Below are 21007 nucleotides of genomic sequence, written 5' to 3' on the forward strand. Positions count from 1 at the left end.
GTTTTCTTTAAAAAGGGAACAGGGTCTGGGGGTAAGGTTAAGGAAGACAGAGCCACTTACTTTAAGTCTTTTAAGAGCCCCTGGCACTCCTCCTTGGAAGTCCCTCTCATATCACAATAAGCATAATAAAACACATCCACATCCTTCATTAAATATATAATGTATATATAACTATGGAAGCATTAAATTTACTTGAACTATGGTTGACCAGTTGACTAATATTCCATTTTTTAATACATGTAAGTAAAGATTATTTAATTTTTAATTTATAAGTTTTCTTCACTGTCTTTTAGGACCAATACTTTTTCAGGTCTTAAACTGTTTCATGTGTGCTAAGGTGCTTCAGTCACGTCCGACTCTTTGCAACGCTATGGTCTATAGCCCACCAGGCTCCTCTGGCTGTGGGATTCTCCAGGCAAGAATACTGGAGTGGGTTGCCATGCCCTCCTCCAAAATCATTTCATAGGCATTTGTAAGTTCATATTACCTGTTAGGTCAGTGGATGTTGTCTAGGGAAAAAGAGGCTAGCCCACCTTCTATTGTCTGCATTTTTATAATCTGATTTTGCTAACATTATAAGTGTCTATTTTTAAAAAATCAACCAGAAATCTTAAAGAGATGAGATTATGGCATTTTTTTAATAGTTTTTTTTTAACGCATTCACCTTTTAAAAGAAAAAGAAAAAAATCAAATGAAAAAGAAGGACATGTTATGTTAGAATTAAAGCAATCTAAAAGGCGAGAGCCTTCTGAACAAGTTAGCAGCTGCCCTCGCTGGGGACCCTCAGTCATGTGGGGCCAGGGGAAGTACTCTCAGGGCTACCCATCCAGGGTGCTGGCATGAAACTGCTGTTGCTCCCCTAACTTACCACTTGGTCAGAGAGACCCTCCCACCAGCCACAGATTATTTTCATCCTCCAGAAAGAGGGGAGACTTCCCTTCAAAGGGGTTTTGATCTTGGTGGAAATCATAAGAAGCAAGACTGGTAAAAATTTTTGAGAAAAAAATTAAACTGAAGGTGGAAGACAGCACCACATAGTGTCTTGGGATCCATGCCTGAACAGCGCAGAGATGATCCTAAGAGCATCAAGCTGTATCACCCCAAGGCATGGCTGGACAGGGCAGGGTTAGAGGAAGGTGTCACTGCAGGGTGACCTTCACCTTGCTATTTGGTCAGAGTAAAATAACTCAAGCTAATTTTAGTGTAAACCAGTGTTCTAATGGGCTTCTCTGGTGGCTCAGAGGGTAAAGAATCTGCCCACAATGCAGGAGACCTGGGTTTGATCCCTGGGTCAAGAAGACCCCCTGGAGAAGGGAATGGCCTTTCACTCCAATATTCTTGCCTGGAAAATCCCATGGACAGAGGAGCCTGGCAGGCTACAGTCCGTAGGGTCACAAAGAGTCGAACATGACTGAGCGACTAACACACGCAATGTTTTAAGAATGAGGAAGCTCCTGATTGTCTAATTTGCAAGGAGTTATAGAAATAGGACTAAAATGACATTTAATCAACAACAAATAGCATGTAAGACTTTATTAATAGAACATTGTGATGGAGCATGTGAGAGTTAGAGTCAGAAAGATTGGGTTCAGATCCTGCCTCTGCCACTTCTTGGCTTTGGGATCTTAGGCAAGTATTTTCACGTCACCGGGTATCAGTGTCCTCAATCATGAAATGAGTAGAATAATATTCCTTACTTTATCATGAAAAGATTATATGAGACAAATTACTGAAAATAGGTTCCAGTGCCTGGGACATTGTGCTCAGTAATGTTGACCCAGTCCCAAGGGTTCACGTATTTCTCCTCAGTAACCTAACAAAACCCTGGGAGGCAGATGTTATCATCCTCCTTTCAGGAAAGATCCAGCAGCAGAGACTCAGAAAAGTCACCAAGTCCACATGGCCAATAACTGATGGAACCGAATTCCTCCACAAGACTCCTGACTCCTACGTTTGGGGCATTTTGCGCTAGAGTAGAGATGATAAGTTAAATACCAGACAGTCATTTAGCATTGGTTTCTAATGACGCAGTATCACAGCATTATTCTCTTACCATCGTTGCTTTATGCACCTTCTTTTTACTGCAGTAAGTCAAAGGGTAGAGGATATTCATCTTTCGAATCATGGAATTTGGACGGGTTCACTTCTTGGGGGTTCATGATGTCATGTGAAGAATTCATGAGCTATACCCTAGACTATTACTCATGCAGGTTGTTTTTCTCTGTTATTGAAAGACCCAAATCAGTATCTTTGAGAATAATTACTCTGTTAAAAGGCAACAATGACTCCATCTTATTCCTTATTCTGGGCACTAGATGTCACACTAAGTAAAGTTTTAGAAGTTATTCTTCAAAGTAGGGTGTGGCATAGAGGCTAAAACTTAGCTATAAAAAACCATAGGTTTATATTTCTAGTAGAATGTTGTAAAGATGTACTTTCACTAACAAAAGAATTCAGAAAAAAAGAATTGTTAGTTAGAAAATATAATTGGAGGAACTTTTAAGTATGTGCAAATCTATATATTGATTATTCCTAAATAGAGCTGTGTGTGTGTGTGCGCGCGCGCGTGTGTGCGCGCGCGTGTGTGTGTGCGCGTGTGTGTGTGTGTGTGTGTGTGGTTGAAGTAGCAGCCTATTGTCATGTCCGACAAACACGTTCTACTTACTATGCACATAAAATGGTATTTCCTTGCTGAAACAAAGAGGCAGGTGGTGTATATATATCCATGATTGTTTGTGTTCTGAGATGGTGAGAAGCAGTTCTTCCCCAGGAAAAGATTCAGACATGGTCCTAACCTGCAAGAGGTGGAGAAGGTGAAAGAGAATGTGATCACAGTGAGGTTCGTAAACTGTGAATGATCTCGGGGAAGGATGTGAAGTCATCTCTCTTGAACGATTTCCACAAAGAAGATGTAGCAGTTGCCTCCTAGCCTTCTGAAATATATTTATTCCTTGGTTTTAGCTCCCAGAAATCTAAATGAGAATCATGGATTGAGATTTGAATGTATGTTATTTCCTTTGGAATATATATGTGTTATATACATATATATATGTATGCTGCTGCTAAGTCGCTTCAGTCTTGTCTGACTCTGTGTGATCCCAGAGACGGCAGCCCACCAGGCTCCTCCGTCCATGGGATTCTCCAGGCAAGAGTACTGGAGTGGGGTGCCATTTCCTTCTCCAATGCATGAAAGTGAAAAGTGAAAGTGAAGTCGCTCAGTCGTGTCTGACTCAGCGACCCCATGGACTGCAGCCCACCAGGCTCCTCCGTCCCTGGGATTCTCCAGGCAAGAGTACTGGAGTGGGGTGCCATTGCCTTCTCCAATGCATGAAAGTGAAAAGTGAAAGTGAAGACGCTCAGTCGTGTCTGACTAAGCGATCCCATGAACTGCAGCCTGCCAGGCTCCTCCGTCCATGGGATTCTCCAGGCAAGAGCACTGGAGTGGGGTGCCACTGCCTTCTCCAATATATATGTATATAACATATATAGTAGGGCTTCCCTGGTGGCTCAGAGGTTAAAGCGTCTGCCTGCAATGTGGGAGACCTGGGTTCGATCCCTGGGTCGGGACGATCCCTTGGAGAAGGAAATAGCAATTATACATATATATATATGTTTTTAAAGGATGTCAAGGAATATGGTCTCAGAATGTAAATGTGAGATAATTACATCCCGTGGGGTTTTCAAGTGGCTCAGTGGTTAAAAAATCCACCCCGCCAATGCAGGAGATGTGGGTTTGATCCCTGGATCAGGAAGATCTCCTGGAGGAGGGCATGGCAGATCACTCCAGTATTCTTGCCTGGAGAATCCCATGGACAGAGGAACCTAGTGGGCTACACTCCATAGGGTTGCAAAGAGTCAGACAGGACTTAATGACTAAACAACAACAACAAAATTATATCCCATAACTTAAATGTGTTACTGAAACTCCAACAAGTTTCCATTGAAATGCTTTAAACTAATTGAAATCAATTCAAGTCTTAGTTTTGGCAGTTATAGTGCATCTTTTAAAAAAGTAACAATAATGAATTCAAACTGTGTCTAATGATCTACACATGAATATATTTACATATTTCTGTATGTAATTAATGTTGTGAACATTGTAAATAGTGTTTCCTAATTTTCAGTGGTTTCTAGAGTGTATAATACCAGGTGATTCCCACTGGATATAATTAATCCTATATCAGTTTGGTAAATTTCAGTGCTATGTTTAAGACCCTGGTGGTGCAGAGGTTAAAGCGTCTGCCTGCAACGTGGGAGACTTGGGTTCGATCCCTGGGTCGAGAAGATCCCCTGGGGAAGGAAATGGCAACCCACTCCAGTATTCTTGCCTGGAGAATCCCATGGACGGAGGAGCTTGGTGGGCTATAGTCCACGGGTTGCAAAGAGTCGGACACGACTGAGCGACTTCACTTCACATCACTTCACTAATAAATAAGGTTAAAATTGATAAAATATGATTCTTTGGGTTTGAGATTCATCCATATCTTTCTCTCACTCAGGAGATGACAGTTGGTCATTTTAACAGTGTCCTCTATGACTAGACAGTTCTCTTTGGCTCTCAAATCGTGTTGTGACCTGGGATTCCCCTTCCCACCATGTATTATGATTGCTTTTGCCTTGGGTTTCAACAACCTACAGTTGCCCAGGTCCCGAGTGACATTTTCCATCTTCTCCCCAGGCCCTGGGGGGAGGTGAGTGCTGTGATGATGGCAGCCCAGGCTGCTTTTCCTTCAAGAGCTCAAATAGCCACTTAAGATATCACTAGACTATCAGCGTTTGTTTTTTTGTTTGTTTGGTTTGAGAATCATGGGATCCTCTAAAGAGAAAAAAATATTGTGCCAAAATAAAATGTAGATAAAACTATTTTTCTATCAAGCCAAGCAGTGTGTGTGTGTGTGTATGTGTGTGTGTGTGTGCGTGTGTGTAGTAGTGAGAGAGTAGATGGGAAGGTCAGCTCTGTATTCACTAAATAGTTATTGATTACCCACTGTGCCAGCTCCAGGAAATACAGGCATTGTCCAAAGATGGAGTAAGATCAGTGCCCCTCACCCTGACTATTCTTGTGTTTGGACTGTTACTGCTAAAGACAAATGTCAGGGCAACTATTGTGTGCCCTTCCTGGTTTTCCCACTGGCTTGCCTTTGGATCTTGACATGTCTCCAGACCGGGCTGTCACACACAGAGACTGTGCTAAACAGATGACTAGCGCTTTGAAAGAGCTTGTTAAGGTGCAACTGATTTCCGTTCAACAAACAGTAATTGAGCACCTGCAATGGGATAGGCATGCAAAAAAATCCAAGCATAAGGATGCATGCCCACCCTGAGAGACTTAGAAAAGAAGAAAGAGGCTAAGACAGGAATACCGTTCACAGATAATATCTTGGACGGGGAACCCCAGGTTGCTCATTGGATAGTGTGAGAAATAAGAGGGAAAAAATAAACCTTTACATGTGTTTATCTTATTTGCTCCTCACAACAGCGTAGTGGAGAAACTGAGTCACAGAGAGGTTGAGAACTTCTCAAAAGTCCCCCAGCTAGGCAGACGTGAAGCTGAGCTCAGACTGGAGCTCACGCCTGAGGGCTCACAAAGTCTGTGCTGTTAACCACCACATTCTCCCACAACTGGGCTATTGACCTCCAGCTTACAGGAGGACATGAGTTATGGAACCTGCAGACCATGGGCTTCTATTGTATCTATGAACCGTATTTTCTTTCCTGACAGGTCATGGATTGACAGCAGTGAAGGAAAAGGCAGGGGCCACCCTCCGGATTCATAGTGTGAACTCTGGCTCTTCCGAAGGGGCCCAACCTCATGATGAAAATGAAGTCTCTCAAAGTGAGTGGTGCGTTTATTTGGGTGTTTCTTGGACTTGGGCTATATTACACCATGTGCGCAAATATAGATTTCCAAGTTCAGATCAGCAAAACAAACTCTAAAAGGGTGTTTTTCTCTTTAGTAGCCGATGCAGCCGCAGATCAGAGCCCCGCAGAAAGCCCACCCACTTCCCCTTCCTCGGGGTCTCGGGGCATGCTGTCAGCCATTACCAATGCGGTTCAGAACACAGTGAGTCATTAGCTGCTTCCTCTGTTTTCCCTGAGGTCTGCCTGTGCCTTCTTTTGATATTTCTATTTACCAGTGACCTAGATACATCAGAGAAAAGATGGCCTTGCTCAAAACTTTTGATTATGGTTTTGTTATGCTTTCTCCGACAGAGTAGGCATAACCTTGGAACCAAGATGATAAGAACAAAATGAAATATACTTTATGTTTAAAAGAAAGGAGCTGCTTAGAAAGAATATTTTTCAGTCTGATTTAACAGTGTCCTTTCCAGCAGCTGCAAGGACAGTCTCTGTTTACCAGGGAGGGAGGGCTGTTTCTTAGAGCTGGGACAGTTGTTTTTCCGAAATGTTCTGTGTCTCTTAACCTTCAATCTGAAAAATTATGAAGTGATTCTAAGTATGTATATACACATACCAGTAAAGAATCAGGAGCATCCCCAAGATGTTTCTAACGTGTTTCCAGATAATAAGACCAACATTCTTCCTCCATCCCTACCTCCCAGTTCCCACTCCTCTCTTTCCTTGAATAGCAGGCTCCTTCCCTGGCCCCTTCCTCTTACAGAAGCTTAAAAAGCTTGTTACTGACAAGACACTGATGAATAATGAATAAAAGAAGGACACACCCCAGCTGAAATGAAGCAGCTAACTGGTCTTCAGGATCAGAAGAAAAGGTTTACTTTCTGCTTTTAAAATCAAACAGCTAGTTTTTCATAAACTATGGCTCATTTCCAATTTATTCATTCATTCACTTTTTTAAAAAAGGTAGTTAGCTCTCATTATATACCAAGAGCTATGCTAGATGCTGGGCATAAGCTGACAGACAAGAGGGCATAATAACATGCTGGAAGATGAAGGCAACTCAACAGTTATCAGATGGAAAGGCATATGAGATGAGCGGGCTATGGACACATATGGAGGCGTCTTACTCAGGCATCACGTCAAGGGCTTGCCAGAAATAGGAAATGGCTGTTCCTCTCCTTGCTACTTGAAGTACTCTAGACTAAGCAGGGAGAAGCAGGTAGCTAATGTGTTTTAGGAGTCAGCTAATATATTTTGGGAGTACAAGTTCAGTATGTCCACGGCAGACGTGCAGAGAGGGTTGTAGAGCTGGGAATTGAGTGGAATGCTTTCATTATCTCTGGTACAAGGAGTGAATTCATGGTCTCCCAGAGCTACAATCCAGGGCCCTCTGAATCTGTCCTCAGCTTCCTCACATTCCTTTCCGTGTGCTTTCCAACCTTCCAGTTCTCCCTTGGCCCAAGCTCCAGCACCCCACCCCCCACCAAATCTGCCAAAGTCCCTCCATCCTCCAGTTTTATTCTCCACTGAAGTAAGCCTCAGGATGTCAGGAGAAAATAAATTTTAAATTATGCCAAAGTGTAATTGCTGTTATCTCCTAGTCTTCCCAAAATATGTGCATTTAAGAAACTGTTTTCTAGTGTGAAAACAGGCTCCCAAATCTGAAAACGAAGTCTAAGAATCTAAAACAGAGATGACTAATAAAGTATAGTAATCAGTGAAATAGAATATTGCTATTGAAGCGATAATTTTGAAAAATGGATAATGCATATAAATAATAAAATATTACAGTAATATTAAAATATGACTTATGCAAACTCATGTAAGGTGAGAAAACACAGATATATGCAGATTGTAACTGTAGTTGTGTACTTGGGGTATAGACAAGGTGTTGCAAAGAAATGTATGCAGTTCTATTTATTATGTACAGTTTATCTAAGTTAATCTTGGTGGTTTTACTCTTTTTTAAAAAGGGAAACAGTGGCTGGCAAAGCAATTTGCAGAGGATAACTACATAATAGCATAATTTCTAGAGCCAGAAACATGTAGAAATCAACCTGTCTTATTCCATGAATATACTAATTATAGGCAGTTATTGCTAGTTTCTGAAAGTATGCAAGAGCCATCAAAACAGCCTGAGGGTCCTACACTCTAGGGCCCTAGATTAAAGAATTCCCCAAATTGGCAAGACTATTTGACATTTTTATAGACTGCTCCAAATAATTCTGTTACTTGGGTTAAAATTGTTTCAAACAAAATCAGGAACTGGGTCATCTATTAATTTTTTGTCTTAGAAGCATACCTATTCACTCACACCAATAAAATTAATCCTTAAAATGTTTTGGTTTTCTTAAGCACCTTTTTAAAATAACATTGTATGTCCTACAAATTATATGATATATGCTCTTCCAAGGAAAAGAAAACAGGATTAAATTGATGATAAATCTCCTGATGAGAAAAAATTGTGACTTCATATTGCTTTTAATATTTGAAGATAGTGCATTCTAGGAGGTGCTGACTGTCTCGAAATAGCAAAATGTAAAAACCTAATCTCATGCAATTACCTCACTGGCAGGGTAAAAGTGTCTTAACTGGTGGTCTTGATGCTTTGGAATTCATCGGCAAGAAAACCATGAATGTCCTTGCAGAAAGTGACCCAGGTTTTAAGCGGACCAAGACACTCATGGAGAGAACTGTTTCTTTATCTCAGGTGGGATTATGTACTTTTGTGATTTGTTCTTTCAGTCAATAAAGTAAATAAAATTTTATTTATCTTCTTTAATAGATATTTTAAAGCACATGTCAATTCAAAGACATGAAATAGCAGGGAGTGGAAATTGAAATTTTAATATGCCACTTTCCCCAGCCACTCTTCATGGGATACAGTCATTGTTAATCATTGTTAACAGCTTCTTACAGATTCTATCAGAGACATTATGTAGACAGGTTTAGATATATATGGTTGTATAGGTAAATATAGCTAAATATATATATATATGTATATGCGCATGTATGTATACAAATTTTTTCAACCAAATACTAGCATACTAACCAACTCTTTTGTATCTTGCTTTATTAAATATAAATTATACATACTTAATAATTTCTTAAAGATAATTCCATTGATACCATTCGTCTTAGTCCATTCAGCTGCTATAGGAGAATACCATAGGCTGAGGGGCTTATAAACAATGAACATTTATTTCTCAAAATTCTGGAGTCTGGCAAGTTGAAGGTCAGAGCAACAGTAGATTCAGTATCTGGCTAAAGGCCTGCTTTACAATTCGCAAGCTGATGTTCTCCCAGATTCTTCACATGGTGGAAGAAGGTGAAGGAGCTCTCTGGATTTCTTTTATAAGGACCTGAATCCTGTTTGTGAGGGGTCCACCCTTGTGATCTAATCACCTCCTGAAGGCCTCACCTCCTAATACCATCACATCAGGGATTATGTTTCAACAAAAGAATTTTGGGGAAACACCAACATTCAGTTTGCAGTACCATCGTATTCTAGCTCTACCAGGTTCTAGCTCCATGACCTTGAGCAGATGACTTAACCCTTCTGTGCTTCAGATTACTCCTCTGTACATTGGGACCATCAATACCTACTAATAGCTTTGTTGTGTGGATTACATGACTTAGAAGAGAACCTGAGTCATAGTTTGCACCCAAGAATATTAGTTCTTACCATTGTCATTTTTATGTGTCAAGATGATAGGTAAAAATGCTATCTCAATGGAATCTTAGTTTATGTTTCTCTTACTATATGCAAGGTTGGACTTCTCCTGTCACACTTCCAGCTGTAAAGTTTTCCTCCTTGAGAAGTATGATATGAAGAATTTATGTTTTGCTTTACTTACAGTAGCCAATTAAATTAAAAGTAATATTTATGTTATTTTCCAAATACAAAACTCTAATATTGAACTTGCTCCTTCATACAGCACATGCCCAGCTCAGACCCCATAGTGTCAGCCGTGCCCCTATACCTCTTCCCCTTTAAGAGTCTGACATACCAGATCTCTCTATGTCTTACCAAAATCAGGAGCAGCAGATGCAGGATTTTATAAATTTCACAGGCAGGACAGACAGGTCTTCCCATGACTCAGTGCTAGAAAGCCACAAAGGAGATATCACTGAAAACAGGTGATCTCAGCTGTGGCAGCTCCTAAGAATTTGATTTCTAGGTGATTTCTCCCTGGCTCTTCCACTGTAGGGGCTTTCCTGGAGGCGCAGGTGATGGGAAATCTGCCTGCAGTGCAGGAGACCCAGGTTCAATCCCTGGATCGGGACGATCTCCTGGAGAAAGGAATGGCTACCCACTCCAGTTTTCTTGCCTAGAGTATCCCATGGACAGAGGAGCCTGGCGGGCTACAGACCGTGGGGTCACAAAGAGTCAGACAGGACTGAGCAACTAACACACACTTCCATAATAACCCACATGTAACCAATCTGATATCATAGCCCTAGTAGAGACTTGGCAGAGTCAGCTAGACCATTAACCTCTTGATCTTTAAAGAAGCAAATAGATTTTGTATTAATCAGGCCATTAACATTAGATGCTGCAAAAGTGCAAAATAAAACAAAACCAATAATAGCAATAACAACCCAAGTATCAGTGTGGCTTAGAATGAAAAGGGTTTATCTTTCATTCCCACAGTGTAAGCATTCCTGCGCAGTCCAGGGTCAAGAAGATCCCCTGGAGAAGGAAATGGCTACCCACTCCAGTATTCTTGCCTGGAAAATTCCATGAATAGAGGAGCCTAGTAGCCTACAGTCCATGGGGTTGCAAAGAGTCAGACATGACTGAGTGACTTTCACTTTTCCTATATGTATAAATTGATACCCATATATATATATAGAAATAAATATATATATCTAGAAATAAAAGATATCTATATATTCATGTATATAATGTATATTATATATACAGATTTGTACACACATATAAACATGTTATATATGTATACATAAATTTATACATATATATAAATTCGATTATAGTCAGGAAGGAGGCAGTGTGGGAGGGAAATGTGACCAAGTTCAGAAACTAAGTATGTGAATCTTTGGCCTAAGTTTACACTCTTGCAAAGTGAAGAACTAGACCTGGTCAAGTTCCCAGATTGTCATAGTTTTTGTGCCACCATCACAATTTTTTGTTACCTCTGCATTCAGTGTACTTACTTACTAAAAAAGTAAGTAGCAATGCTCATAGAAATGTGTCACCCAAGAATACACACTTGCCATTTGCATTTGTTTGTAATTACACATCTAAATAGCATATTTAAAAGCAGAGACATTACTTTGCCAACAAAGAGCCGTCTAGTCAAGGCTATGGTTTTTCCAGTGGTCATGTATGGATGTGAGAGTTGGACTGTGAAGAAGGCTAAGCGCCGAAGAATTGATGCTTTTGCACTGTGGTGTTGGAGAAGACTCTTGAGAGTCCCTTGGACTGCAAGGAGATCCAACCAGTCCATTCTGAAGGAGATCAGTCCTGGGTGTTCTTTGGAAGGAATGATGCTAAAGCTGAAACTCCAGTACTTTGGCCACCTCATGTGAAGGGTTGACTCATTGGAAAAGACTCTGATGCTGGGAGGGATTGAGGGCAGGAGGAGAAGGGGACGACAGAGGATGAGATGGCTGGATGGCATCACAGACTCGATGGACGTGAGTCTGAGTGAACTCCGGGAGTTGGTGATGGACAGGGAGGCCTGGCGTGCTGCGATTCATGGGGTCACAAAGAGTCAGACACGACTGAGCGACTGAACTAACTGACACATCTGAAAGTGAAAGGGAAAGTCACTCAGTTGCGTCCGACCCTTTACGACCCATGGACTATACAGTCCATGGAATTCTCCAGGCCGGAATACTGGAGTAGGTAGCCATTCTCTTCTCTAAGGGATCTTCCCAGCCCAGGGATCAAACGCAGGTCTCCTACATTGCAGGCAGATTCCTTACCAGCTGAACCACCAGGGAACACTCTGGGATACATCTCAGCATTGCACCTGTGATTCACATGGCCAGTTTATACTGGATGGCCACAACATTACCCCCTTCAGCCCTCTTCCAAACAGTAATTATTCATTCATTCAATCATTCCACAACACATTCCACAACGCATTCCACAAATGCGTTTTGAATGTCTATGTGCTAGACACTGTTCTAAGCATTTGAGACCATCACTGGTTAAAATTGGAGATTTTGTTCTAGTGAGGAGGGACAAACAAACAATGCACATCATCTCATATTTTAGAAGATGATGAGTGCTGTTAAAAAAAAAAAGAAAGAAAGAAAAAATAGACCAGAAAGAAGGTGAAGAATAATACCAGCTCAGTCATGTCCAACTCTTTGTGACCCCACGGACTGTAGCCCACCAGACTCCTCTCTCTGTCCATGGGATTTCCCAGGCAAGCCTGCTGGAGTGGGCTGCCATTTTCTTCTCCGGGGGATCTGCCTGACCCGGGGATTGAACCCATGTCTCTTGCATCTCCTGCACTGGCAGGTGGATTCTTGGCCGCTAGCACCACCTGGGAAGCCCAGAAAGAGGGCAATCAGGAAGCAGTTTCAGTGTCACTTTGTTACTTTATTTCACCACAACCAAGCCAGTGAGATCAGTGAGGGTAGTTGGCTTTTATTGTGTAAGTGTTAAAAATTCCCAGAGGTGGTTTTGAAAATTTTAAAATTCAAACCTTGTGCTTATTCAGTCTTGAAAACAGACAGGAGGGTGAATTCTTTCTGTAGCCTATTGGGTTTTGGGCTAACAACCTCAGGAACTGAAAAGGAGAACAAGGCTGACTGTTTTATTGACAGCTAATAAAAACCAAAATCTATTCTTTTATGATCTTCCCCTTGTGACCTTGTCGTGGCCAGCGCATTTATGGTGCTCTTCACAGATATTAAAGAACCCTATAAACAATGTCACAGTAACCTTGATAAGGAATCAAATAAAAGGTGCTTAGAATCAAAGAAAGGAAGTGCAGGAAATTATGAGTAACTGGTCAACTTGTGTTTACTGTTTTACTATTTAATCAATAGAAACATAACTGGAGAAAAATGATCAACCTGAAGAGGAAGTCAGTTCACAGTCATTTTTCTCAAAACCAATCTAAGAATCGATAAGCTAACATTTATTTATATTATATTTACATTTATATTTATATTATATTAACATTTATTTATATTAATATTTACATTTATATTAGGTATCTGGTGAGGAATATACTGTGAGGTTATATTTTATTATTTTTTAATTGAAGATGTTTAATAACCACACACAAAAATTTTTAAATAATTCAAATTAAATCATATCAACTTATTTTTTCTTTGAAGTCTGCCTAGGTGTACAAGTTGCAATTAATCCTGTCACAATAGACTCAGCTTTCCCAGTGTACATTAAATTTGCTCATATAGAAAATCTGGACATTAAAAAAAATAAGATTAATCACACACACGGAAAACACTTCAGTGGAAACCACTGTTTTGCTTTCCTTCTTTTCAATACTATTCTTGGGAGTAGGATTTTTGCTTTGTTTTGTTGTGTACATATGAACATGAAGAATCCAAAGTGGAATATTATGTGGAAAACTGTGGGTAAAATTAATCCAAAAAGTCGTTTTAGGGGAATGTGGCAGTACAGTGGTTAGAGCTCCATGATTCCATTGCAGGGAGAATGAGTTCGGTCCCTGGTCAGGGAACTAAGATTCTGCAAGCTGTGTGATGTGGCCAAAAAATAAAGAAAGAAAAACTCCCCTACCTTTTTTTTAAAAAAGTCATTTTTGCAGAAATTCCAAAGTGACTAAAACCTACTCTTCACTAGTACCAAGTCAGTGTTCATCTCCCCCTACATCTTGGAGTAAATGGGGCTTTTAAGCATGCATCTAATGTACAAATGTGTGTTTGTGCAGATGTTACGGGAGGCCAAAGAGAAGGAGAAGCAGAGGCTGGCACAGCAGCTCACGGCCGAGAGGACCGCACACTATGGGATGCTGTTCGATGAGTATCAAGGTTTGTCACACCTGGAAGCCCTGGAAATTCTGTCCAATGAAAGCGAAAGCAAGGTATGTCTGTCCTGTCGTTGGAAGTAGCATGTTCATGAGTGTGTTTTCTTAAACATGAAAGAAAATCTGTTATTAAAATACCTCATTTTTAGAGCCTCGTTTCTGTGCTGAGGTCACAATCACTTATGGCCCGATGAGCTGCTTTCAGGTTCCGTATTGTTTCCTCTCTGTTCCTTGCCAAGCTGTTCCCTGTCACCAGTCCCAAGAGGGCCATCATGATACGAATCATCACCACCCCCACCTCTCTGCGCAAAAGGCGTGCAGAAACCTGACTGTCGGCACCTGGCCTGTGCCCCTCTTTGGTGCCGTGGTACCCAGATCAGAGCTACCGGCCATGTCCTTCCTCATCGCTACCCGGTGGCAACAAAGCAGCTGATGTTTCTAGCAGACTGCAGGGTTCAGTACACTTAGTTTTACGGGTGGTATGGTTATTTATTCACTCATTTGTTAGAATGCCTGGGCCGTGAAGGGCAGGACTGTCTTACTGGGCATTAAAGCTCTGTTTAGGGATGCTCCTGAACAGAACTCTGGGAAATTACCTCACAGCCCTGCACGTTCACACCCTCGCACTGTGATCCCAGAGAAACAAAACTTGGAGAGTGGAAGTCAGCAGAGCTTGTGATTTCTCTTTTATTTTTAGAAAAGGATTTATGTGGTATGCATGTCCATGTTCAAATGTGTTTTTACTTAATACTTACATGGCATTTATATAATGACTAATCTAAGCACTTCAAAACTATTGACTCGTTTAATTGTGGATATTACTCTTTAGTGTGCACCTCAGGTTGACTGTGCTCTGGGGTGTTTTTCCAATGGAGGTCACAGGGCAGTATCCTCTGGACCTCCTGTGAGAAGCCCAGTAACATTCCCTGGGGAGAGGCAGGGCCTCAGACGGGAAACTGAACTTGGAAGGAAGTTCAAGTTCCTTCCAAGGAAAGGAAGAAGGAAAAAGTGATATTTGATTCTCTCTAGGCCTCGTCTTCTTACATGTGGAATTTGGGGGGTTGAGACATTCATGAAACTCACCTTATCAGGGAAAGATGACCTCTGCCATATAACAGGCAACCAAGAACCAAACAGGATGGACACCACCCCACCCTCCATACACACCCAAGATTATACAGTTACAAGGTACAATGTGTTTATTTCCTTTCTAGTTATCCATCAGCCATCACTGACAGTCTTGTGGTTAAACTGTTAACAGATAATTTTTTTTTAAGCAAAATCATGACTCATGAAGATACCTACCAAATGAACACAAATTAAATAATTTATTTAACTCATTAATTAAATGAAAGAACCAGTCAGATGTTATAACTGGTTCAAAGGAAAAGCCAAATAAGTATAAATTCATATAAAATAAAGCAATTTTGAAATGAATATGCAAATGGACACAAATCTGATTTTCCATAGGAGGGGAGCTTGTCCCTCCACTGGACAAAACTTGTTCACATGTCTATAGACAAATTATTTTGCACTGCTATCAGGTATCTACATTACAGATTTATAAAACTGCTCCCATGGAATCAGAATCTGATAATCTGGTAAACTGATCTAGAGAATACCATTTTCCACTGAAACACCAACTTTTCCCTACAAAAGCAGGGTTTGGGGTCAGACATTATGTGATCAAATGCCACTTAGTAGCTGTAGTATGATTTTGGACCTATCTTACCTCAATCTCCTTATCTGTGAAATGGGAATGATAATAATCTACTTCATAAAACTATTTAAAAAATTAAATGAGATAATCCATGCAAAGCTAGCTGCAACTTGCCTAGTACATAATAAGCAGTCAATGAATGTCAGCTGCCATTTTATGCATATATATGTATATGCATATATAATGTCAATGGCATTTTATTTTTTATCCATTCTTACATATTTATTTGTTATTATTATTGAAAACATTACAGAGAATACATCCCCTCAAAGCTATCATGGTAGAAGAAAGACATAAGCTGCTCCCACTGTAGGTCAGGCTATAAAAGAGCCCTGGGGTCCAAACAGCCCCAAAGGACTGATGTTGCCAGGAAGGAGGTTTAGTCCCTGGAGGTAGGCATTGCCCTCTGTTTGCAGACTGCTCCCACAGGCTTATCTCTCTTTCCCCAGCCTGGAGACTTTCATAGTTTTTCATTGTGAGAAATACAGAGCTTTTCTTGTCTTAGTAATAATACCTGTTGTTGTTGTTATTGTTTAGTTGCTAAGTCTTGCCTGCCAGGCTCCTCTTTCCATGGGATTTCCCAGGCAAGAATACTGGAGTGGGTTGCCATTTCCTTCTCCAGGGGATCTTCCCAACCCAGGGATCAAACCTGAATCTCCTCCATTGCAGGTGGATTCTTTATGGCTGAGCCACCAGGGAAGCCCGTAATAGTACTTACTGGATGTTATAATTAATCGTTCTAAAAAATATGGGTCAAAAACTACAGAGATCCCCACCCTCTTAAACCTATATTCCAAAGCAATTATCCTCCAATTAAAATTTTTGTTTTAAAGCTATAGTGTTTCTCCAAGGTATGAGTGTCTGGTCAGCAGTCAGCTTTCCAGCATTTAAGGATCCAGAAGCCAGGCTCTGTCCATCTTCTGGCTCCACTAGTTCCATCCTAATGTTCGCAGACTTCTGGCAAGAATACAAATGGAGACCCTCCTGGGATTGTCAAATTTAGCAAATAAAAATCAAGATGGCTAATTAAATTTTAACTTTAGATAAACAATGAATACTTTTTTAGTACAAACACGTCCTGTGTAATATTTAAGATATACACTCATACCAAGAAAACATTCATTGTTTACGTGGAATTCAATTAGACATCTTACACTTCACCAGGTAACCCAACACATACCACATATTTAAAAGTTAAAGAGCTTTTGGAAACAAACTGTTAAAGAAAATATTTTCTGGGACTTCCCTGGGGATTCAGTGGTTAAGACTCCATGCTTCCAGTGCAGGAGGCATGGTTCAGTCCCTGATTGGGGAACTAAGATCCCATGTGCCACATGGCATGGCCAGAAAAAAAAAAAAAGAAATTATCATCCTTCTTTGACAAATGTACTTTCATAATGGCCCAGAAGGCCAGGTTCCCATTTAGAATCTTTAGACTCCCCGCGTTTCCACATCACCCTCCCATCTGCTCTCTTCCTTTTGTCTCCACTGTCCCTGAGCTGTCTCTCACCTCAGGGAACCTCATGGGCACGTGCGAGGATGCCCCAGTTCAAGCACATACACAACCCCTGCAAACAGCCACCTTTGTCCATTCCTTGGGCTTAGGGGTACATCTCCTGGTAGATGGTCCCTCCGTAGGGAGTACAGCCTGGCGAAGAGGTCCATACAGACTTCAGAAGGAAACCTGCAGTCACCTGGAGAGAGATCTAGACGAGAGAGTGTGGGCTCTGGGCAGGCACGTCCTTTTGCCTCTGCGGCTTCCTCTATGTCCAAGTCTAATGTGTTGGATTTCATTCTTCTCTAGGAACTCATTGTCTCCTTCATTCCATCAGCATGAGGAGAGAGAATATAGAGGGGAGTGCCCAGTTTTTAAAAGCTTTAACCTGGAAATGATACACATTTCCTCTGCTAACATGCCATTGGCTAAAACTTAGACAGGTTGTACAGAATGATAAGGAATCCTTACTACCTATAAGACTGATACTAGGATGGCAATAGGCATGGCAGTGTGGTGTACTATGAATCTTAAGGAAAAACTAATATTTTTATAGTATCTTATATACCCAATAGTTAATCAAAAGAGTAAACAAGAATCCTCAAAATGTCACCCCCACACCAGACTTTCTACCCTTGTGTCCCCGACAGCACCTGGGCATGGGTGCCAAGTATATAGTCAGCATTCCATGAATATTTATTGAGGAGGGCATAGTTATTTATTATTTATTATTGGATTGAAGTAAAGATTTAATGCACATCATCTTGGCATAATGGAATGAACTAGGAAGAAGCAAGAGAGATGCTGTAATAGAAAGATGCTGACCAAAGAGTCCTTCACTAAAAAGAACCCTTCCTGGGAGATACCCAAAGCATAAAACCCCAATGCATTCACTCCCGGGGGATGGCTACCCTCAGAGTACATGGAGGAACCAAGAGGTCCTGCATGTGCATATCCATTTCCACTCAGCATTGTACTTTTCTTTACTCTGAGAAAAATGCTATTTAGAAAATATGCTGTTTAAAAAATAAATTAAAAAAAAAAAAAGAATCAACCTTGCAATGCAAGAGACACTGGTTCCGTCCCCAGTTGGGAAGATCCCACATGCTGCAGGGCAGCTGAGCTCATGTGCCACAATTAATGAGCCCATGCTCTGGAACCCTCGAGCCACAACTACTGAGCTCATGTGCAGCAACTGCTGAAGCTCGCGTACTTCAGGGCCTGTGCTCTGCAACAAGAGAAGCCAGCACAATGAGAAGCCCATGTACCTCAACTAGAGAGTAGCCCCCACTTGCCACAACTAGAGAAAGCCCTCACACAGCACCAGCTTCCCTAGTGGCTCAGACTGTAAAGAATCTGGATGCAGTGCTGCAATGCAGGAGACCCCCGTTTGATCCCTGGGTTGGGAAGATCCCCTGGAGGAGGGCACGGCAACCCACTCCGGTATTCTTGCCTGGAGAATCCCCATGAACAGAGGAGCCTGGAGGGCTGCAGTCCCTGGGGTCACAAAGAGTCGGGCACAACTGAGCAACTAAGCACAGCATAGCACTCACGCAGCACAACCGAAAATAAAGTAAATTTCAAAAAGCCACAACCCAAAGACTATGGCAGCTTCTCTGCTGGCTCTCCTTCCAGGGCAAGTGTTAACCTACAGAATGAGAAATTTAAAACCTTCCAACTTTATAGTCAGACTTTACTTTCTGTATGGTTCTCCATTCACTGTGACCATTTTGGAATTTCACATTGGTCTTTGGATTCACAGAGGTTGCCTGGCCATCTATCCAGGTGATTTCTAAGAGTTTCTGAAGGATGGTTGCAAAAGAGGAGTTCTGAAGAACAGGGGGCAGGGAGCGTGTCAGTTTAAGCAAGATCCTCTGTGCAGTGTCCCTGCCCACCCTCTCGCTTCCCCAAAGGGCACTGCAGCCCCTCCTTGGGAGCACCCCCCACCCCATTACTGCGTTCACACTTGGTGTGGCTGTTTCGGGTCATCTGGGCCTCCCTCCTTCAGACTGCAAGATCTCTGAGAAGAAAAATATGTCTTGTTACATTTTTGTAACTCCTATACAATAAAACATCTAGCAAGTGTGTTTATATGTATATCTATGATATACAATATCTATTTGTTTATGTATTTGTTTACATACCCATTTTTATTGAATTATAGTTGCTTTACAATCTTCTGTTAGTTTCAGGAATATAGCAAAGTTATTCAGTTATTTTTTTGGATTATATTCCATTATAGGTTATAACAGGATATTGAATACAACTCTCTGTGCTATACAGTGAATCTCTGTTGTACATCTATTTTATGTGTAGTCATTTGTATCTGTTAATGCCACATTCCTAATTTGTGCCTCCCTCTCTCCTTCTCCCCTTTGGTAACCATAAGTTTGTTTTCTGTTTTACATATATCTTTATTTTCATTATATATATAATTTATTGACCACCACAATAAGTACTCTTGAGTACATCATTTCATTTAACCTTCAAAACAATCTTATATGGTTGATGCTATTAGTTCTCACTTAGAGATAAGAAGACTGAGTCATAGAAAGGTTAAGTAAATTACCCAAAGTCACACGATTAGTAAGAATAGGTGCCGGGGTCCAGCCCCGGTGGATCCAGGGAATTTGAAGCGGGGACGGAGTTGGCGAGGAAAAAACTTATTTATTTATTAATATAAAATTAGATTAGGAAGAAATAGTGTAGTAGGAAAATTAAGTGGAGAAAAGAGGCTCAATAACTTGGTTTACATGGAAAGCCAATAAAGTTCCAGACAAGGAGCTTGCACCATCTACGTTAGGCCACCGGCATCCGTTTGAATATCAGAGAGTGTCCCGCCTTGGGCTCCCTCTCTTACGGATCTTAGAAGCCGGGGCAAGTAAGTATACATGGCTAGCCTCCACGCCCCAGATGGGAATTCAGCCAGAAATTAGAGTAAAGAGAAGACACGGAGGAAACCAGTCCAGCGACTGGCCCAGCCTCTATTGTCTAGCAAGGCCTTTTATACCTTTTTGATTGTACATAGAGATCTATAGGTAATACAAAATTATGCAGCATTAGCAGCCCAGGCTTTTATCAAAACCAGGCTTTTCTCTCTACATACCTAGTTGTATACACAAGTCTTAGGTGATTTACATCATCTTCTGGCCAAAAGGGCCAATTAACATTTTACAGCCTTTTTTCTGATAAGGGTTTGTCAACCAGAAGACTTATTGGTGTTGTTCTTCTCAAAGTCTGGTGCCACTCTCAGAAAGCACTAAATAAAGTTATATTCTTACATAGCAAAGATACAGCAATTTATAACAAGTAAAAGGAGTACAGTGATTTGTAACAAAAGAAAAGTAAATCACTCAAAAGTCTAGTGTTGCTAACATCAAAACTACTATATATCTTTTTCCATATCCCGTTTACATTGATTAACATCCTCCCAGGTGCCTAAAAGATAAAGAATATGGAGGCCTGGCAGCAATCATTGAGTCAACAGTGAAAACCCGTCACCAATATGATTTTTAGAAAAGGCTCTGTATCTTTAAGATGCTTTAAGCTTTGTGCCTCTTGTGGTTGGGGGCTGTAAGCAATTCACAAGCTGTAAGAGGTCCAGGGGAACCTGTTAGGCAAGCTAGAGAGTTATCAGACGGGGTTTGACTGAAACATCCCTTTCAAATGCAGAAGACTAAAGCCCTGAGTTGACTTTTTCCAGAGTGTGTCAGAAGAGTGGAAAAGCAGAGTACAAAGGCTGGCAGATTTTTGGTTTGGGGGGTACATGCTCAGGAAATACCAGAGGGACACCCTGAGATCCGACTTGCCTTGCCCATCAGATCTCTGCCACATGACCTTGTCACGGGTGGGATTCCCCACGCTGGCTCCCGGCAAATAGGAATTAGTAAGATGTTAGAATCCGGGGTTGACACCGAGGTGTGTTTTTAGCCGCTTTGA

General features: G+C 41.2%; 1 protein-coding gene across 2 annotated transcripts in view; it reads left to right on the plus strand.

The window, feature by feature from the left end:
• Positions 1–21007, plus strand: part of FAM114A1 (family with sequence similarity 114 member A1) — a 70404-nt gene that overhangs the window by 27911 nt on the left and 21486 nt on the right. Inside the window, exons 4-7 of one of the 2 annotated variants that reach the window (XM_018049372.1) lie at positions 5723–5836; positions 5958–6064; positions 8435–8569; positions 13758–13910. In XM_018049372.1, the coding sequence (XP_017904861.1) occupies positions 5723–5836; positions 5958–6064; positions 8435–8569; positions 13758–13910 (509 nt within the window). The remainder of the gene's footprint in view (positions 1–5722; positions 5837–5957; positions 6065–8434; positions 8570–13757; positions 13911–21007) is intronic. The other variant, XM_018049373.1, reaches the window with a different exon arrangement.

This window comes from Capra hircus, chromosome 6, assembly GCF_001704415.2.
Source record: "Capra hircus breed San Clemente chromosome 6, ASM170441v1, whole genome shotgun sequence".
Classification (NCBI taxonomy): domain Eukaryota; kingdom Metazoa; phylum Chordata; class Mammalia; order Artiodactyla; family Bovidae; genus Capra; species Capra hircus.